Source organism: Saccopteryx leptura, chromosome 2 (genome assembly GCF_036850995.1).
Source record: "Saccopteryx leptura isolate mSacLep1 chromosome 2, mSacLep1_pri_phased_curated, whole genome shotgun sequence".
Classification (NCBI taxonomy): Eukaryota; Metazoa; Chordata; class Mammalia; order Chiroptera; family Emballonuridae; genus Saccopteryx; species Saccopteryx leptura.
In genome coordinates, this window is record NC_089504.1 from 275021584 (window position 1) to 275043474 (window position 21891).

Below are 21891 nucleotides of genomic sequence, written 5' to 3' on the forward strand. Positions count from 1 at the left end.
TTCTTATGTGAAAGTGTTATCTACTCAATACAGTTTTAGGGCACTGGATTTTTGTGTCAGACCAGATGTTAAGTAAGATTGCCCATGTTATGAGACTTCCTTATGTTTGGGAAGGGGGAGCCCATCTGCTTTCTGAATACGGACCTGCAAGAGTTGCCCTGGCCCAGGTGAAAGGCACCTTTTTTTGTAGCAGCCAGAGCCTCACAGGCAGACGGGGCTTGTTTCCTGATGGAGTAAGATATCAGAAAACATTTTGCAGACTTTGTAGTATTTCACAAATGCGGGGCAAGAGTAATGTAGAAATGCATTTTAATAATAGCTTTGGCTGTTTTATCTCACAGTGTGTATCACGTAGGGGCTAGTTGTGAAACTTAACAAATTAACGTAGAGTGTATGGATGTTGTACTGCCGCGTGGACGTGGGGCGTCAACCGTGACTGGCGTGCTCCTGGAACATCCCTGTGGAGCACTGCCCTCGGCCTTTCCAGTGGCTCGTGACATTCTGGGACGTCACAAGTGGACCTGCAAGAAGACATGCTCCTCGGGCTGGGCCGAGGCCAGGCCTCCAATCGCATCTCCCTTTTTCCTTCAGTGACATCCTCTTCTTCTGGAAGCTGGTTTCACATGGTGGCTTAGATTTTTCCATCTTTGTATCTAGCACCATTTGAAATCAGTGTTTTAGGAGTAAGAATTGCAGCACAGCCAAGGGCCGACGGCAGGGGAGCTGCTGCTTGGGGACTGGCTCCTCCTGCCGCCTGAGCCGGCCCGACGGAAGCTACTTGGAAAGCCAAGCTCACCCTTGAGTAGGTTGCGACTGGGGGTAGCCGTGTGTGGGGGAGGGGTTGTGTTTGATGATACTGGGGGGGGGGGGTTGAGCAGGGGCAGAGGTTGCGATACTCATTGTGTTGACAGGTAGCCGCAGTCACCTGTCGGCGGGGCCTTTGAGTGCGGTGATGGGCACTGCTGGATTGGGCACTTGCTTGTGTAGCAGGGAAGGGCAGAGGGCTGTGTGCCCGGAGGACCGTTTTGTCCGCCATCAGCACTGTCCGCCTGCTCCTAGGTCCTGGAACGTTCAGCTGCACTTGCAGCGCAGCTGATATCAGACTTGCCACCAGGAGCACCACCGGACCCATCTCTTACACAGGCTGACCGATTTCTCCTGGTGTTCAGAGTCTGTTTTTGTCTAGCACCATTTGAAATCGGTTATGATGTAGGGGGAAAAGCAGCAGCCTCGAAGCCTCGTGCCAAGTATGCTCAGCAACAGCCTGTGGTTCCCTGGAGGACGGATGGGCAGGGAGTGGGGACGGGAGGCCACACTTGCTCCTACTAACTTCTTTAACTGCATTTACGGTACTTGACTGCAGAGGTAGGAGGTGATTTCATGGATTTTTAAAAACAGGTCACTATAATTTATCTGAGGTCTTCAGTTGCATTTACTGAAAAGTGGTAATTTATAATTCGATAAATTAGTTGCTTGTTGACTTATCTTTCTGTTAAGAAGAAACGATTCATGCATCTGAATTTAATAAACATTTACTGTATTCAATTTATCATGTCTTTGTTTTTTATTATTTTCCATTCATAGTTCTGTGATAATCAGAAGCAGGAACCGGAAAAGCTCATTTTCAATGTAAATCTTCTACATTATGAAGCATTTGAGCCCTGGCTGGATAGGTCGATGGTTACACCATCGTCCTGAGCACAGAGATCGCCAGATCGATCGATCCCCAGTCAGGGCACGTACAGGAACAGCTCGATGTTCCTGTCTCGCGTTCTTTCCTTTCCTCTCTCACTAAAATCAATAAATAAAATTTTGAAAAATAAATGAATAAATAAGTAAAGCATTTGAGTGCGTTATAGCAGACAGACAGTTATAAAGGAAGTCCATTAAGACAAAAAGGGAATTCTAGGAGCCAAGAAATAAAATGAGAGAAAAGATGACAAGCGTTGGTCCCCTGGGCCTAGAGGGGCTCCTACTGATGGGGAAACTGACCTGGACCCCAGTGGGCCACAGCCTTGACCTCCTGACAGGTAGTGTCGTTTGCTTAACTGAACATGTGGTCACACGGCCCCTGCAGGGGAGCAGCTTGATTTCAGTTGCCTTATATGCTATGCAGGAGTTCTCTCGGTTCTCTGTTCCGATCAGCCCTCGAAGACGGGAACACCTTCTGTAAAGGAATTCAGCAGTTACCCAGATCTGACGTGGTGTGAAACCTGTGGGATCGTCGGGTTGCAGGGCTGTGGCCCCTCGTTTGAGCCTTTGGCACAGAACACGCCTGGCCAACCGTGAAGGACCTTCAGTACTTTTACTCCGTGCCAGTGCTTCCCAGTCAGCGGCGGCAGCTAACTCATCCCCAGGGGGCTGCGGGCTGGGCGCTGCTGGCGAGACACTGCAGCTCCAGTGCTATTTTAGTCCGTTGAGTGAAGAGCCCATGTTCTCATGTCCAGGGTGTTATGCTGGAAATAGTTAAGATCCAAACATTTCATTTGCTCCTCTGCTGAGGTAGGCGAAGATAGTTCCTCTGGGTTTAGAAGCTTTGGGTCAGTTGTAATAAATTGAACAGGTTTTGCTCCATCTACTGGATCCTAAGCTCCAGCCTAGTTACTGGAGGGGACAAAAACATAAAAATAAGACATGGATCCTGCTGCCAGGCTACTCTGATTCCAGTCCCCAGCTGACTAAGTGCTGGAAGCGTGAAGCAGTGAGCAGAATGCTGCTTTTGGACACATTGAACCTGGTTTCCGAGGCCCTGCTTCCCACCTAGGTAGAAAATGCTTTGTCGGGGGCCGGCCCCACTCAGCTGAGCTGTGCCACATGGTTAGTGGAACTGAGTATTGGACAGAAAGCACACTCAAGCCTTGTGCAAGTAGTACTGGAAATAAATGCTGATGTGTTCTTAATAAGCATGAGAGAGATCGAATCCCTGAACAATTTAGGTGAAACAGATACACTAAATCTGGAACCTGGTAATTCTTCATGTGAGGTGTTGGCCCAGACCTCATGGAGAAGCTGGTATATAGTTTCAGGGGGCCCCAGGCAGATGAGCGTGTCTGTATTTGGGGAGCTTAAGAGTTTTCATTGAAAGCAAGGAAAGTTACGTTTTGGGTTCACTTGCAGGCGTCCCCAAACTACAGCCCACGGGCCGCAATTTGGCCCCCTAACACCATTTATCCAGCTCCCGCCACACTTCCAGAAGGGGCAACTCTCTCATTGGTGGTCAGTGAGAGGAGCACTGTATGTGGGAGCCCTCCAATGGTCTGAGGGACAGTGAACTGGCCCCCTGTGTAAAAAGTTTGGGGACCCCTGCATGTGATTGCTCCATCCCACCTGAATAGTTTCACCTAAGGAACCTTTACATTAGTGATCCTGAGAGTTGACAGTCACTCCTCTGTGGTCCTGCTTCTAAAAGGCTTTGCTATGCAAGAGTGTGCTGAGGACAAATGGCATTGGTGTATCGTTTCCTGCGACTGTTGTAACCACAGCAAACTGGGAGTCTTGGTCAATTTGGGCCTCTATAAAAAATACTACAGACTGGGCAACCTCAAACCAGAATGTATTTCTCACAATTCTGAAGGCCAGGAATTTCAAAATCAAGGCGCTGGCACTTTTGGTGTCTGGTGAGATCCAGTTTTCAGTTCATGGACAGTGACTTCTAACCGTTAACTTCACAGCGGAGGGGATGAGGGATTTTTCTAGGGTTTCTTTATAGGAACATTAATCCTACTCTTAAAGCCTCAGCCTTCATAACCTAATAACTTCCCAGTGGCTTCACCTCTTACTACCATCATCACCACAGGGATTTCGGAGGGACACAAAACATTTACAATGTCCTAGAACAACACGCATTTATTCTTTTCGTTATGGAAGTCAGGCTTGAAGTCAGTTCCTGCGCTGAAATCATGGCATTGGCAGGGCCACGCTCCCACCAGAGGGAACAGGAAAGAATTGGTTTCCTTGCCTTTTCCAGCTTCTAGAGCTGCCGTCTTAGCTTGAGCCTCCATCCCCCGTCCCCCAAGCCAGCAGCATTTTGCTTGAGTGGTCACATTGCCTTGTGTTGTCAAATCTCCCTGTCTTCCTCATATAAGGAGAGTTGTGCTTGTATGTAAGGCCCACCCCACCCAGAAAATCCAGGGTAACCGCCCTAACCAATCTCATCTGTGAAGACCTTGTGCCATACAGGTAACACCACAGGCCCCAGGTATTAGTACTGATATCTGTGAAGCCATTTTACAGGATACCACAAATGTGGAACTCACAGAACTACAACAGAATGTGGAACTCACAGAACTAACTGCAAACCCTGGTTCCCCTTAAGACCAACCTGATCAGAAAATGCATTTTAACAAGATCCCCATGTGATTCACCTGCACATTAAAGTTTGAGAAGCAGAGCTCTATGGGATCTTATCCAAGAATTCTCTCATAATTGAATCCATTGTCAAATACAAATTGAAGGAGTATCTTCCTAGGAGCATTTTCAGGTGGTGGTGGGTGACCAATGACCATTTTCCTGGAACACCATAAATAAGTGTTCATCTAAACATCAGATTACAAACCTGACACCACAAACCCTAACCTGTGTCCCAGGATAGCAGAGCTGTTGCTTGTTTCTGATACTTGGTACATGTTCCTCCATGTAACATACAATAATTGAGTGTTTTTAATAGCTGCATAAATTATATGTGGCTCCTGCAAACATCGATGTTACTACCTGTGCAGGGGTTCTTGGGCCAGCAAGTCAGGAAGCAGGGTGGGTAACTTTCTCTATGTGATCTCAGTGTAGGGCATTTGTTCCCTTTCTGCTGGTATGTAAATGAGAGGGAAGGAAAAATAGTTGACTGAGCTCAGACCCTGTGTTATACTTCCCCATATTAAGCAATACCGGACAGAGTTTAGACATTTAAAAAATGTTACTTTCACAGAAGGAAACCAGAAAAGAGCCAGCTGATAACCAGATCCAAAGTGAAATGATAAAGGGCTTCTGGTAATGACTGAAACCTCTGGTATAAAGACAATTTGAAGGGCTAAGGAAGGGCTTGTCAAATGCCCTAACAGTCCACAGGAGGGCAGCAGTGCTACGATTTACAAAGACAGCACATCTCAGTGTAACCTTCCATGGATGAGCCTGGAAATGATGAAAGCCTTGTTGCTTAGAAAAAGAGTAGTCACTCAATTTTGCATGCTTTTTGGAAGTCAGTACACTATGTTAAAGTCCCGCTATTGAGTACAAATATACAGTCTTAAAATATGTAAAAAAGTTCATTCTGGGTTTCAAGATTAGCTGTCAGGCCAGAGATGCCCACTCCCCTTAAACCTAGAATCTGCTTTAACAATGCAAATTAAAATTCAAATTCCTCCTGTTACAGGTCTCTTCAGCATTCTCGCAGAAAGCGTATTGTTAGTCACCTTCAATGTTCTCCTTGCATATATTATACCAATATGCAAGTATAAAAAACTAAACCGAAGTTAAAGCCAAATGAGATTTGTTAAAATGCTTTACTTATATATAGTCAAGCTAATTTTCATCTATTGGAATTAGAAAGATTGCTTCTGTGTTTTTAAACCAGATAATTTTGTTTGGTTAGCCAGGCCATAAACCCTTAATTCAAGTCTTGGGCATTTTCTGATTTAATAGATTGACTTAATAAAACCTTAAATTTCTTAATATAAGCCTTTTCCTTCTTCCTTTATAAGTTTCTATGTAAAAATGGACTGTGGGAGTTGAGAGTCTCCAGTGAAGAGGTTCTCAACCTTAGCGACATACAGTGTGTCCGTAAAGTCATGGTGCACTTTTGACCGGTCACAGGAAAGCAACAAAAGACAATAGAAATGTGAAATCTGCAACAAATAAAAGGAAAACTCTCCCAGTTTCATACCTATTCAGTGCAGTCCGATGTGGGCTCACGCACAGATTTTTTAGGGCTCCTTAGGTAGCTATCCCGTATAGCCTCTACAGACTCGTCACTGACTGATGGCCTACCAGAACGGGGTTTCTCCACCAAACTGCCGGTTTCCTTCAACTGCTTATCCCACCGAGTCATGTTATTCCTATGTGGTGGCGCTTCATTATAAACGCGCCGATATTCACGTTGCACATTGGTCACGGATTCGAATTTAGTGAGCCACAGAACACACTGAACTTTCCTCTGTACCGTCCACATCTCAACTGGCATGGCCGTGGGCTGCTCCACTGTATACACGGTGTTACGTCATCATCTGCACATGCGCACATGCTGTCACATCATACTACAGAAACTGGGAAGGTTTTCCTTTTATTTGGTGCAGATTTCACATTTCTGTCGTCTTTTGTTGCTTTCCTGTGACCGGTCAAAAGTGCACCATGACTTTACGGACACACTGTATTAGAAGCAGGTGGGGGCTGTAAAAGAGCTCTGGGTGAGAGCTCTCAGGTGACGAGTGCGCCATGGTTGACAGGCTGAGGCTTAGCAATCTGATTTAATGCCAAGAGCAAGAATTTTTTGCATAAAATGTAACCCTAATATTAGTTACACAAATAAAATTTTATAATTTCACTGCTGGACTTGGATTAAACGGATGCGGAAGTCAGCAGGCAGGTGTGCACAGAGACTTAGATGTGGTTAACTCAAGCTAGGGAATGTGATACCCGGCAGGAATCAGAAGCCTCAGGGAGTGAGCTGGTCTGAGGAGATGCCCAGGGCCTGACAGGACCATAGGCATTTCAGGCACCAGGGAGCTAGGATACGCACAGGGCAGCTGGTCCGGCTGGACCGAGTAGGTTATCTGAAGAAATGCAGCAGAAAGAGTTGGCTTGGGAAGAAATTTGGGATTTAATGGTAGAAAGTCTTTCAGCATCGTGCTGAGGAACTTGGACTTCATGCTGTGGGGTATGTGGTGTCACTGGACACCTGAGAGCAGGAGAGGCCCGTGATGAGCTGAGAGTGGAGAGGCCCGGATGCTCTTCAGGCTCTGAGATGTGGGGGCAGGAGTGCCGACTGTGGGGTGGAGCCGTCAGAGGGGACGGACCGATTTCTGATGTGAAAGAAAACACACTGGAAATAAATACATTAACACAAATTAAACTTCCCCAATTCCACACTTTATTTTTTTCTGATTTGAAGATACAATTTTCAAAAATTGAACAATAAAGACCACCATACACAGGGCTTCCCATTTCACTGCAAATACATTCTTCCAATTTTAAGAGACTTTTAATTCAAATAAGCTTACTTCTCTATTATTTAAACAAACTTTTCTCCCAAGAAACTTTTTTCCATAATTTTCAGTAACAGAAATTATTTGATAGTTATACATATACATATATATATATCAGTATCTCATATATATTAAATTGAAAAAAGTAAAAAAAAATTTAAGAGGAGGAGTATAGTGAGACTCCTGCATGTGCCCAGACCAGAATCCACCCTGTAATCCCCTTCTGGAGCCTATGGCTAAATCAACCGAGCTATCCTCAGCACCTGGGGCTGACGACCTGGGGTTAAACCAATCGAGCCACTGGCTGCAGAAGAGGAAGAGGGAGAGAAGGGGGAGAGCGAGCAGGAGAGAAGCAGGCGGTCGGTTCCCATGTGTGCCCTGACTGGGGATTGAATCCGGGATGTCCGCACACCAACCAGGGCCAAAAAGAAAGTACATTTAAAGCAAACACTACTATAGAAGTGAAATTATTTTGGTAAGCATAACAATCTTTGGTTGAAAAATACCTTAGTCTTAAAAAAAAAAATAAATAGAACAGACAGCCTAGCTTCTATGCAAGTACTACATTCTTGAAAATATGTGAAAATGGGTGCAGTAAACTTCTGCATTTAATTCAGAATTTCAGTTTATTTCTGCTCAAACTCTTCTTTCTTATGCCCTCATCTGATTAAAACAGGAAGGAACACTTTATAGAGTAAAACAATATTTACTCTGGTCCACTCTGACACCCAATCATGTCCATCTCAGGGCAACGTGTCTTTGGCTCAATTTGTGCTACTAAAATATAAAAGTGTAAAACAAAACTTGTAAGGATGAATGAGAGTAGCAGTCCCTCCTCTTTGCCCACTGGCTCATTTGAAGGAAACCTCACCTGGTGTGAGGCCTCGGAAGAGGGGGAATCTATTCCACCTGAGTGTAGAGTGCTACCTGAGCTAGTTGTATTCTCTCCCCTTTCTAGCACCAACCAACACACAAAGTGAGGTTTCCTCTTCTGAAATTTGTGGCTTAATAGTTAACTCTGTCTTTAGCAGGTGAGGGGAGATGCACACACAGATTACTTCTGATACAACTTGAGGTTATCTGAGGCTACTCCCTACAAAGCTCCCTACTGTTAGGTGACATGTTTAAGTGAGATAGCTTTTTATTCAAGAAGGGAGAGAAAACCACCAACACCAGCAGGTAGAGTGGATTCTATGTTTCTCAAAGAGTGGGATTTTCCCTAAGAAATCTGCAAGGCCACAGTGTTCACTTTGAAACAAACTGGCATTCTTGTTATGAGTGCTAGAGCCCTCTAACTTTTTTACAGAAACTGATACTAAATTTTTATTGTTCTGAGACTAGTTTGGTATTAAGGAAGATGAAGAACAAATGCCATGCATTAACTTTATAGCTTCTCTAAATCACCAAAATGTTGTAAATGATAGCATTTTAACCCATTTACTGTATGAGTCCTTTCCAGTATTTTTTTTTTTTTACTTATTCATTTTAGAGGAGAGAGAGAGAGAGAGAGAGAGAAAGGGGAAGGAGCAGGAAGCATCAACTCCAATATGTGCCTTGACCAGACAAGTGCAGGGTTCCAAACCGGTGACCTCAGCATTCCAGGTTGACGCTTTATCCACTGCGCCACCACAGGTCAGGCTTCCAGTAATATTCTTAGTTAAGGAAGTCAAACTTACTAAGTTAAATCTCTAGTTTTCAGTGATCTTGTTTTTTATGGCTGAAATGGTATATACGTATCTGTACAGACTCTTTACAATAACCTATATATAAACATAATGGAGTTTAAAGAACAAATCTTAAGAACTGGCATTACCATTTGAAAAAATTTCAAAATCACACTCTTTACAAATCTCATTTTGAACTGTATTTCTCTAATTTTGAAATTTTATAAAAACATCACTTATTTACCTTAATTCAACCAGGGCTACTCTATTAACTTGCCCTATAAATCCAAGTGTTCTTTAAGAGAAAACAGACAAGATGCTCATACCAAGTTCATACGTTTCAAAGTACCAATAGATCATAACTACTTTCAAGTGACATTAAAATGTTAGTATTATGTCTTAACAGTGCACTCGTGACAGTGAAAGAAACCAGAGAACACCTTTGGAGATCTTTTCTCCCCTTCTAGTTTTATTAAGATATAATTGATATGTAACATTGTGTAAGTTTAAGGTGTACAGCATAATGATTTGATATGTATATTATGAAATGATGATGAGCATAATAATTTTATCAATTCATATAGTTCAAAAAAATTTTTTTTCCTTGTGATCAGGATTTTTAAGATCTGTTCTTTTAGGAGCTTGCCAATATGCAATGCAGTATTACTAGCTGTGCTCACCATGCTGTACATTGCATCCCAATAACTGGAAGTTTGCATCTTTAGACCAACCACTTCCACCCATTCTGCCCATCCCACCACCCACCCCTGGCACCACAATCTGATTTATATTTTGTTTTTTATACTTTACAGAGAAGTGAGATCACACAGTCTCTTTCTGTATGGCTCATTTTACTTAACAAAATGCCCTCACAGTCCATCCATGTTGTTACAAATGTTGGGATTTCTTTAGGACTGAATAGTATTTCTCTGTACATGTACACACTTTCTTTATCCATTGATCTGTCGATGAACACTTAGGCTGTTTCCAGGTCTTGGTTATTGTAAATAATGCCGCAAAAAAAAGGGAGAGGCAGAGATGTCTTCCAAATAGTGATTTTATATCATCTGGATACACACCTATAAGTGGAACTGCTGGATCATTGATAGGGTGGTTCTATTTTCAATTTGTTCAGGAATCTCCATACTGTTTTGCATAGTAACCATATGAATTTAGTGCAGATCTCAGCATTTGAACATCATCAAAAGATAAAGTGTGTTACAGCAGTTTCTGGAAAAACATTTAGCATGTCTAGTCTGCTGGAGTGGCTGATTTACTCTGGCAAGCACTGTATTCAGCTTTAACATCTGCTTTCCTACAAGGCAAGATAGAGAGTAGCATCAGAGACAAACATAATTAAGTCCAGAAATGAACTTCAGAAGTCTACTTAGAAAGTGGACAATGAAAATAAATTGTACTGAGTTCCTGATCTAGGAAATAAACAATCCTTTCCAAATAATTTCAAATGTTCAACTCTCCTCACTCTAGAAACCCTTTTCCCCACATTATTTATTCCCTGCAAACAAGAAACAGAATAGCTGCAGATAAAGTACTTAGTCAATATGTCACCATTTATATTTAGGGCAAATGGGAAAGACTAAAGAGAAACATGTATTCTCCTAACATCTCAGTTTTAAATCTACCTCTGAGATGAAACTTAAAAAGGTGATGATACTAACAGTGTTCATGTTCAATAAAGCCTTTACCCATATTGTCAAGGAGATCAGGGGTTCTGGTAAGAAATTCTCCTAAATAACTGAAGTTTATATCACATTTCTGAAACAATAGATAGTTTCCAAAAATCTATTATTCTAGTCCAGCACTGTCCAAAATATGAGTCATATGGGTAATTTAAAATTTTCTATAAGTCACATTAGAAGAAATGGGAAAAATAATTTTTGGTATATTTTACTTGACCCAATACAGTGAAAATATGAACATTTGCCATGATTTTACATTTCTGGTTTGAAATCTGAAATCTGGAGTGCACTTCACACTCATAGCACATCTTGCATCGGACTAGCCCCAGCTGAAGTCCTCAGGAGCCACATACAGCCTCTGATTTTTAACTAGGAAAGGCAGTGGTTGTCCCACCTCAGTAAACTGGCCAGAACAGGCAGACTAAACCGAAAATTGGCTCAGCCAACACTTCCGCGAGGCCTACCCAGGGTCAGAGCTATGAGTTTCATTTGGATACTTGAATATATAGCTCTCTTTGTGGGGGCAGCGCTGTGAACCACCACAGCCAAGGACTGCACTTGTACTAGAGCAACTGCCTGACGACTGCTGTGGGCCTGACGTAATAATTAGGCCTGTCATTGAATTCTCCAACACTGATTTTTCTACTTTTTGAACTCAATTCATTGTTTTTTACTGTAAAAATGGAATCCTTTTCTTTACACAGAATTTGAAACATAATCCCAACATTGAGAAAGATCGAAAGGATTAACATAAATTTCTAAAAAACATTTACTTGATATAACATGAAGCTATTTAAAGGTGATAAAAATCTGAAACCCAATTACTAATTGTTTTATACATAACTTTGGCATTAAATTAACTTCAACTGTTTTTTAAATTTCATTTAGAAAATTAAATTTAATGGGGTGACTTTGATCCGTAAGAGTACATAGGTTTCAGCTGAACATCTCTCTAGTATTTAAACTGCTGATTGTTTTGTGTGCCTCTCAGCCAAAGTCAAATCATTTTCTACTACTGCATCTTTGTCCCTCTTTAAGGCCCTCCCCCCAGACCCCATCCCCTCCCCCTGGTAACTACTTCACTTCTATCTATGTCCAGAAATATCATTTTTATATCCCACCTATGTATGAAATCATATAGTGCTTAGCTTTTTCTGATTTACTTATTTCACTTAGTATAATGTTCTCAAGGTCCACCCATGTTCTCTTAAATGGCATATGTCTTCATTTCTTATAGATGAGTAGTATTCCATTGTATATATGTACAATGGATTCTTTAGCCAATCCTCTATCGAGGGACACTTTGGTTGTTTCCATGTGTTGGCCACTGTGAATAATGCTATGAACATGGGGGTACATGTGTCTTTGTGTACCAATGTTTTTGAGTTTTTTTGAAGGTGATAAAAATCCGAAACTCAATTACTAACTACAGTTTTTTGATATTAACTTCAGCATTCATTAAATTAACTTCAACTGTTTACAGACACCTTGAAGCTCATGACAGTCCCAAAACAACTTTCCTGCTTGGCTTTAGCCTCAAGAGACTCCTAAGAGACCAAGAAGAGAGAAAGGGCTGGGAGGCCCAGACTGCCCTTCTAGTTGGGGTGTTTTGTCTTCCTCTTTGCCCCGGGGATCAAAGACACCACTTTACTTTTACCAAACTGCCCTTCCCACTGGGCCTTGTAGAATCTGCTCCCAAACTCCTGATTGTACCCTTGGGTACAATCACATTACAGGTGTTGGGATACATACCTCCCTCTCTTCTCCCCTGTGCTGATACCCATTCCAACACAGAGTGACACTCTGTTCATTTCATTCATATAGAAGGTAGAGGGGTCAAGGGGTTTAAGGTAAAGCACCTCAAGATTTTTCAAAATCTGAATTTTCATTAGATTCTCTTTCATATACTAAAAATATTCTGGTCAAGGGAAACAGACAAATGCCTTCAAGTAGTCAATGTTTCTAAGTTAAAATTGAACACATTTGCAAAATTAAGTAAAATGTGTTTTGATTTCTGTAAAAGTACCCCCCCCCCCCCCCCCCCCCCCCCCCCGCCCAGACTTAAACAGAACAGATTCTGTGACTATTTCCCGTTCGGCTGAAACACTCTCCCACCTCTGGATTCACAGCTGCTCGAGGGCAGAGCAAGCAGTCTGACAAAAGGACAAGGGAACACTACTGGAGTTCCCCTCAAAGCTGAAGCCTGTCAGTCTGTATTATTTTACATTAATACTGGTATGGTATAAAAAATTATTTAGCACAGGAAGCAGGAATTAAGTGTTCTCTTTAATGTTTACTCATCATATCTTAGATCAGATTACTGACACCTACGTAATCACTGAACATTTTTCAAAGACAGGACAACTGAAAAGAAACACAGGAAGCAGATACCTTTTAATGATAAAGGCAAACCTTTTCTCATCTCTTCTTCTCAAAGACAAATAAACTTTACTTCTCTGTGGCTCTCACCAGTTAGGTAGGTGCTGAACAGAGGAAGGGAAGAGGGCTGAATAAAATAGTGACAACAAACCAAAGGAAGCCTGGCATAATGACTGGGGGGAAAATCACTGGTAGGGGAGTATGGCAGGAGGCTGACTGGTTCACACGTTATGACTTTCCTGGTTCTGATTTAGGAGCTGGAAAGAGAAAATGTTGTACAAGAAGCTACTTGAAGTTTGAAGTCTTACAGGCCATCCAGCAGATAGATGAACAGATTCTCAACTTCAGTGCAGGCTGTTTATCTCTGAAACATTGAGCCTGCTATGTATACTGTAAACTCTCACAGAGTAACAGGTTGGGGGAGGAGAAATGGCCCCAGTCGCTAGCACCTTAGATTTTGTGGGGATACACATGCATGGAATACTGCCTTAGAAATCTGTTTTATGACAAGTCAGAGCTCAAGGTCACTGGCATGAGCAAGGGGTCAGTCTACTGTAGCCCCCTGGTCAAGGTATATGAGAAAGCAATCAATGAACAACTAAGGTGCCATAACGAAGAATTGATGCTTCTCATCTCTCCCTTGTCTGTCCCTATCTGTCCCTCTCTCTGTGTTACAAATATATATATATATATTAGAAGAGTTTGTTGAATACTCAAGAATTTGATAACCAAGTAGAAAAATGTCCAAGTTCATTTGATTCTGCAGGTTTTTGGGTCATGTCATTATACTGCCCAACACCTGACCTGGCCATTACACCTGTATCAGTCATTATTTAATATTTAAGATAATATTAAAAATAGGTTTAAATATCCTTAATAAAAAAAAAACTAGTCACAGGTAATAAAATACATTAAGTTATACAAAGACCTCTAATTAATTTAGCAAACTTACTTATCTATGGATGATATAACCACAATACAGGGAGGGGGTCCACAGGTTACGACAGTCTCGACATACTATGTTTAGAGTTTACGAAGCTCACTCCCATAAAATCATAAAAAAATTAAGACGTGAGTGTTCCGGCTTATGCTGTCAGAGTCATAATGTGGCTGAACTAGTTTCATGCATGCGGCGGAAGAATTCATAACTCAGCGTATGAGTGAGGGAGTTAGCATCCCCTAGTATGCTTACTTACGCCATTTTGGACTGTTAAAAGCGTAAGTGTTCCATTTGTGTTAGGCTAGGGTGTGTTTTGACTTACACCAAAAATCGGGTTACTTCACTGTTGTAGGAATGGAACTGTGTTGTAACCCGAGGACCCCCTGTAAAGGGAAAAAATCATGCATCTGTGAAAAAAGTATTCACTACAAACAAGACATTAATGTAAACAAAATGCATCTGGTTTTTGGAAGCACACAGTCAAGACACGCAAAACAGGACTGCAGGAGCAGCAAAGGACAGGGCAAGCAAGGCCTGCAGATTCCAAAGGGGAGAGAGTGGGAGAACCAGCTCACGGCCACTGGGAGTTGGAAAAGAAGGAGTGTGTAGATGGGCCCATTGAGACCAATCTGGGATCCTGGTCCATTAGTACTCTTAGCTGAGAGCTAAGAAACAAAACTATACTAGAATTATTTTATAGCCATTTTCATTATTTAAATGATGTTTAATGATCTTAAAAATGACATCCTATTTTGTACTTTGTCCTCTTTAATTAGCCAATGGATAAGGGACAATTTTATTTTGACAGTGGTTCCCTTATATGTAATAATTTTTTATGACATTCTCCTATACAGACTCCCTAACATACGCTTTTTAGGAAATAATGTAAGGGCGTCTAATTTATTCTCTTACCTTCATATAACCCCTACCGCAGGTTGCCCTGCACAGTCTAGCAGTCATTTCTCCAGAGAAGTCTAAGGTATAATCAAATCTTACATGTATATGGGCAGCATTTATGTTTCTTTTGCTATACTATGTCTCATTCTTTTCATTTTTATGTTTCTTGTCTTCATTTCAATTTACCTATCACCACAAGCCCCTCCCCCTTGGCAACCCTCAGCTGTTCCCCGTATCTATGGACTTTTGTTTTCTTTATTCGTTTTGTATTTTAGATTCCACATATAAATGAAATCACATGGTATTTTGACTGTGACATATTCCACTTAGCATAATACCCTCTAGGCACGTCCATATTGTTGTAAAAGGCAAGATTTCATTTGATTTTTTCTAATTGCTGAGTATTATTTCATTGTATACATATATTTACCGTCATCTTCTTTATTCATTCTCTATCAATGAATGCGTAAGTTGCTTCTGTATCTTGGCTCTTATAAATAATACTATAATGAACATGAGGTTGCATAAGTCTTTTCAAATTAGTAATTTTGTTTTCTTTGGATAAATACCAGCAGTGGAATTGCTGGATTATATGGTAGTTCTATTTTTAATTTTTTTGAGGAATCTCCATACTGTTTTCTGTAGTGGTTGTGCCAGTTTACAATCGCACAGACAGTGCCATCATCCATCCTCACTAGTATTTATTTTGATAGTCATTCTAACAGTTATGAGGTGACATCTTATTGTGGCTCTAATTTGCATTTTCCCAATGATTAGTGATGTTGAACATCTTTTCATATGTCTGTTGGCCATCTTTATGTCCTTATGGGATGTCAATAGTAAATACTTCCTCCCATTCAGTAAGTTGCCTGCTTTCTTGATGGTTTTCTGTGTAAAAACTTTTTAGATTGATGTAGTTTCATTTGTTTTTTTTGCTTTTGTTTTCCTTTCCCGAGGCATATCCAAACAGATATTGCTAAGGCTGATGTAGAAGAGTTTACGACCTGTGTTTTCTTCTGGGAGTTTTATGGGCTCAGATCTTACATTTAGGCCTTTAATCTATTTTGAGCTTATTTTTATGGTGTAAGAAAGTGATCCAATTTCACTTTTTTTGCATGTATCTCTCAGGTTTTTCTAATACCACTTATTGAAGAAACTGTATTTACCCCATTGTATATCCTTGCCTCCTTTGTAACAGATTAACCAACCATATAAGTGAGAACTTCTGGGCTCTCTATTTTATTCCATTGTTTATATGTTTTTATGCCAGTGCCATACTGTTTTAATTATTGTTGTTCTGTAGTAATAGCTTAAAATCAGGGAGTGTGATACCTTCCATTTTCTTCTTTCTCAAGGTGTCACTGGCTTTCAAGGTCTTTTTTGGTTTCATATAAATTTTATGATTAGTTGTACTAGCCTGAGATGAATGTCATTGGTATTTTAATAGGAATTGAATCTGTATATGAGGATATTTTAACAATATTAATCCTTTGCAATCAATAAGCACATATCTTTCCATTTATTTGTATCCTCTTCAATTTCTTTCAGAGTACAGTATTTTGTTTTATTTTCTTACCTCTTTGGTTCAATTATTCCAAGGTATTTTATGCTGTCTGATGTAACTGTAAATGGGATTTTCTTAATTTCTCTTTCTGATTGTTTACTCACTATTGCTGGGTAGGAATGTGATGGGGTTTTGTATAGTAATTTTGTATCTTACTTTGCTAAATTTTTTTGTTAATTCTATTAACTTTTTGGTGAATTCTTTAGGGGTTTTTTATATATAGTATCATGTCTTCTACAAAGATTGAGAATTTTACTTCTTCCTGTCTTATCTGGATGCATTTTATTTCTTTGTCTTATCTGATTGTTATGGTTAGGACTTCTAATACTACGTTGTATAGAAGTGGTGATTGTAGGCATCCTTGTCTTGTTCTTGATCTTTAAGGGAAATCTTTCAGCTTTTCATCATTGAGTATATTTATCAGCTGTGGGTTTGTCATATATAGCTTTTATTACATTGAGGTATGTTCTATCTATAACCACTTTGTTGACATTTTTTAATCATAAAAAGATGCTAAATTTTTTCAAATGCTTAAAAATTTTTTTAATTGATTTTTAGAGAGAGAGAAAGTGGTAGAGATAGACATATCAATTTGTTGCTCCACTCATTCATTCCATCATTGGTTGATTCTTGTATATACCCTAACTGAAGATCGAACCAGCACCCTCAGGACCACGCTTTAACCAACTGAGCTACCTGGCCAAGTAGCTTTTTCTGCATCTATTCAAACAACCATAGGATTTTTATCCTTCATTTTGTTAATGCATCATGCTGATTGAGTTACAAATGTTGAACCATTCTTATATCCTGGGAAAAATTCCACATGGTCATGGTATTTTCTTGAATCTGGTTTGCTAATATTTTGTTGAGAATTTTGGCATCTATGTTCATCAAGGATATTGGCCTATAATCTTTTTTTTATGTATTTCTCTGAAGTTGGAAATGGGGAGGCAGTTAAGACTCCCACATGCGCCCGACCAGGATCCACCTGGCACGCCCACCAGGGGGCGATGCTCTGCCCATCTGGGGCATCGCTCTGTTGCAACCAGAGCCATTCTAGCGCCTGAGGCAGAGGCCACAGAGCCATCCTCAGCGCCTGGGCCAACTCTGCTCCAATGAAGCCTTGGCTGCGGGAGGGGAAGAGACGTACAGAGAGGAAGGAGAGGGGGAGGGGTAGAGAAGTAGATGGGCGTTTCTCCTGTGTGCCCTGGCCGGGAATCGAACCCGGGACTCCTGCACGCCAGGTCAATGCTCTACCACTGAGCCAACCGGCCAGGGCCTACAATTTTTATTTATTTATTTATTTAGTATTTTTCTGAAGCTGGAAACGGGGAGAGACAGTCAGACAGACTCCCGCATGCACCCGACCAGGATCCACCCGGCACGCCCACCAGGGGCGACGCTCTGCCCACCAGGAGGCGATGCTCTGCCCCTCCGGGGCGTCGCTCTGCCGTGAACAGAGCCACTCTAGTGCCTGGAGCAGGGGCCAAGGAGCCATCCCCAGCACCCGGGCCATCTTTGCTCCAATGGAGCCTTGGCTGCGGGAGGGGAAGAGAGAGACAGAGAGGAAGGGGGGGGGGTGGAGAAGCAAATGGGCACTTCTCCTATGTGCCCTGGCCGGGAATCGAACCCGGGTCCCCTGCACGCCAGGCCGACGCTCTACCGCTGAGCCAACCGACCAGGGCCTAATTTTCTTTTTTATAATGTCTTTGGTATCAGGGCAATGTTGGCTTCATAGAATGAGTCTGGAAGAGTTCCTTCCTTTTCAATGGTTTGAAATAGTATAAGAATAGTTATTACTTCTTTAAATGTTTGGTAGAATTTGCCTGTGAAGCCGTCTAATCATGCACTTTATTTTAGGTGTTTCCTTTTTTCCTGCTTCAATTTCATCGCTAGTAACCCATCTGTTTAGATTTTCCATTTCTTCCTGGTTTTGTCTTAGAAGTGTCTTGTATGTGTGCTTTTAGAAATGTATTCATTTCTTCCAGACTGTGGAATTTTTTAGCATATAATTTTTCACATTATTCCTTAATGATTCTGTGTATTTCTATGGTGTCTACTGTAACTTCTTTTTCATTTATGAATTATTTCATTGGGTTCTTTTTTCTTGACAAATTTAGCTAGGTTGTCAATTTTGTTTACCTTTTCAAAGAACCATCTCTTACATTCTTATCTATTTCATTTATTTCTGATCTGATCTAAATTATTTTCCTCCTTTGCTTACTTTAAGTTTTGTTTGTTCTTTCTAGTTCCTGTGGTGTAAAAGTTAGATTGTTAACTTAGGATTTTTCTTGTTTCATGATATAGGATGGTATATAGCTATGAACTTTCCTCTCAGAACTGCTTTGCTGCATTCCATAAATTTTAAATAGTTGTGTTTTCAATTTCATTTGTCTAAACAGAACTGTTCATTTCCTGTTTGATTTCCCCTTTACTTCACTGGTTGTTTAGAAGCATGTGGTTTAGTCTTCACATATTTGTGTTTTTCCAGTTTTCTCGATTGTCAGGCTAGAGGAGCTCTGGTAAGGGACGCCTTGTTCATCCTGCTTGCTCATTTCATTTGGACCCAAAATGAGCTACAGGGAGTGTAGTTGGGAACGCACTGCAGCGATCTTGCAGGTAGGCCAAAGCACCCAGATAGAGCTCCCACTTGTCTTAGGTGGAGGGGAACATATACAGTGGAGTTTATAGGCACCTCCTATCTGAAAGAGTTCCCACAGATCTCAGAGTGTTCCTGGGGTTTCCAAGATTTCTCTATTTGGGCCCTTCTTGTTTGTTCTTCAGAAGCTGTTCAATCAGCCCTCAGATGCCTATCAGGAGTAACTAGAGGTACATATTTTGATGTGGTTGTGGGGGGATAGGAGGGTAGTGTCTACCTACATCAAAGATTTCCTGGACCTCCTTACTCTTTTGTACTATGGTATGAATTCTATAGAAGGGCAACTGTGTTCCGAAATCACCATAAATTCAAGTTTACATCAAATCCATTTTGTGCCAAGTTTTAATGGTAATTTGGGATTATCTCTGCACAGTGTCCCACTCCCAGAGTTACCCCTACAAATACAGAAGAAATTATACTTATTTTATAGTTTTATAAAAGAGTCTCTAAGGCAAAAGCAGCCACCTTGCAGGAAGGGGGCAGAGCGCAAAGACTATGAACATGAAACAGTGCAAAGAATAAAATATATTTACTTTTAAAAAAGGAAAGCAAGGTGAAGCTAAGCATTACCTGCCATACTTTTTAGAGCATATGCATAGATGAAGTCTTTAAAAATCCAATTATTTTAAACAGAAAAAAATGTTTACCTATAAACTTTATTGTATTTCTTTAAATTTCAAATATATTGGGACATCAGTAATATTTCTCACCATGGTTACTCAAACACAGTCCAGGCCCAGCACATCATCACTTGGAGCTCATTAGAAATGGAATATCAGATCAGTAACGGTACGAAACCTGCTGTACTGCTTAACTGGTAGCTAGAGTGTTTGATTCAAATTTAAGTATTTTGATGCACTAATGTTTTATAAAAAGGGACACAAAGCTATATTATTTTGCTTTCTTTAGATGTTGTTTCTATTCAAACCATTGGGAATTGTAAAACTACTCCACTGATGGTATTTCCTATACAGACTGATATGTGTATGTAATTAAATAAAAATCTACTGAAAAAAAAATTGCATATGTATAGCATGTGTTCTATAAATATGATTAAGATTCAAATGAAGGCATTGTGATTATATTAAAAAGAACAATAATATAGAAGTATGAACTCTTTATGAGTACAAGTAGAATATAATTTTACTACATAGCCCAACCCTAATGATTGTCAGAGAAAAATATATCATAAAACTATGAATATCAAAAGTCTTAATATTACTGGTTTGATTTCCATACTATTTGCAAAGTAATCAGGAAGAACAAAAAACTGAAAATTAGAATTTTCAAAGCATGTGATCTTGGTCTATGTTCTAGGATTTATCTCTTTCTTTAAATTATAAATTATTTCACTAGAATTTAAGTTTGATGTTTAAAAATCCTATGACCTTAGAAGAATTTGTATATTCTTTTCTAAGTTTCCCACCTTTAAAAAATTTTATATATAAAATAAGACAGATAAATGAGGTGCCTTGTGAATCTTACCCCTCTCAGCAAGTTTAACCCCATCAGTTTTACTTCAACCTAGTAAATTAAGAGAACATAAGAGGGAAATCAAATAGTGTTGCTTTTAATTCCCCAGTTTAACTTGTACAAATAACAACTCTAAATTAAAAAAAAAATCAAATTGGGTATTTGACTGAAGACATCTATTATATAACTTTGTAACTACTTAAGTAATAAAGAAAAATAAAAATTTTCATCAAAAACTTCCAATGAATATATCTGCCAAAATTTCCAGTGATCAATTTTAAATTTAAGCCTGGCTACCAGCCCAATTTAGAACGTAGGGTATACCTAAGGTAGGAAAGGCCCCATCATGGTCCATGATTTGTTGTAGAACTTACACCTCAAATCCCAGAAATTTTTCTTAGACTCATAATAGCTTAGGCAGCTCCACACAGATTTCTTGTTACAATGATAGTAAAAGTAGCTGTAAATATTTTAGTAAGGAAATGCAATTTGATGGCACAATCATGCAGGCATGTTGAAAAGAATGCATGCAACACAGAGTGCAAACAAAGCTGCACAAAACTACGTAAAGAGTGAAAAGCAGCAATACACTCAAGAAACGCGCTTTAATTTACCCTTTCTTCTTCTTGTGACAGTAAAGGAAGACACCAGCACAAATTAATGCAACGCCACAACCTACAATAAAAAAAAACAAATGAAGTGTGACTGAAAACTAATTACCAAGATTCAAAATCTAGCAGAAGAAATTAATGTTGGTTACATTTCAGTGGCCAGCAATGCTATTTTATTTAAGCATATATACATTTATATTCCATCTGGACACTTCACCATCTAAATGCAATTCCCTGGATCACTTAAATAGTCCACAGTAAGTCAGAGAAGAGTCCTGGCTTGATTTAGAAAATTACCCACAGTATATTTGGGATGCAAACTCATATGACTAATCATCTTGAAAAAACATGTATTATTTAAGATTTGTTACCAGGTATACATATAGAATATAAATGAATACATAATCATAAACACATGAAAAGATCAGTTGTTTCTAAATTGGTTTACTTAGCTATAAAAACTGTAGAAATTGAAAAACCATTAAACAAATAATGCACTTCCTCACAGTAATACTTTGATTTAAGTGACACCCAAGTTGGGATACTTACAGACACCGACAACAATCCCAATGATGGTTCCTGAGTCTGAGAAAGAAACAAAGCCAGTGTGAAGATAACTGAGCACATGTGGGTCCCAGATAGTAAATACATTTTCATTTTGATCAGATCATCTATAAACTACAGCAAAGAAAGGTTTATCAATCTAGTTTTGTGTGACTGCTAGTGCATCCAGCTGATTTTGATCACAGAACCCTTCTCATCTGATTTCAGGCTTAGAGTCCAACATTGTTTTGTGCTGTAGCTATCACAC

The 21891-nt window shown here is 40.1% G+C and overlaps 1 protein-coding gene across 5 annotated transcripts in view; it reads right to left on the bottom strand.

Moving 5' to 3' along the window:
* Window positions 1-7065: 7065 nt before the first annotated feature.
* Window positions 7066-21891, bottom strand: part of CD46 (CD46 molecule) — a 60751-nt gene continuing 45925 nt past the window's right edge. For 3 of the 5 annotated variants that reach the window (XM_066361844.1, XM_066361840.1, XM_066361845.1), the window contains 3 exons: window positions 21630-21665; window positions 21084-21144; window positions 7066-10172 (listed from right to left, as the gene is read on the bottom strand). In XM_066361844.1, the coding sequence (XP_066217941.1) occupies window positions 10109-10172; window positions 21084-21144; window positions 21630-21665 (161 nt within the window). In that variant the 3' untranslated portion in view covers window positions 7066-10108. Of the gene's footprint in view, window positions 10173-12948; window positions 13041-20481; window positions 20521-21083; window positions 21145-21629; window positions 21666-21891 lie in introns of all 5 variants that reach the window. The other 2 variants (XM_066361841.1, XM_066361843.1) reach the window with 2 other exon arrangements.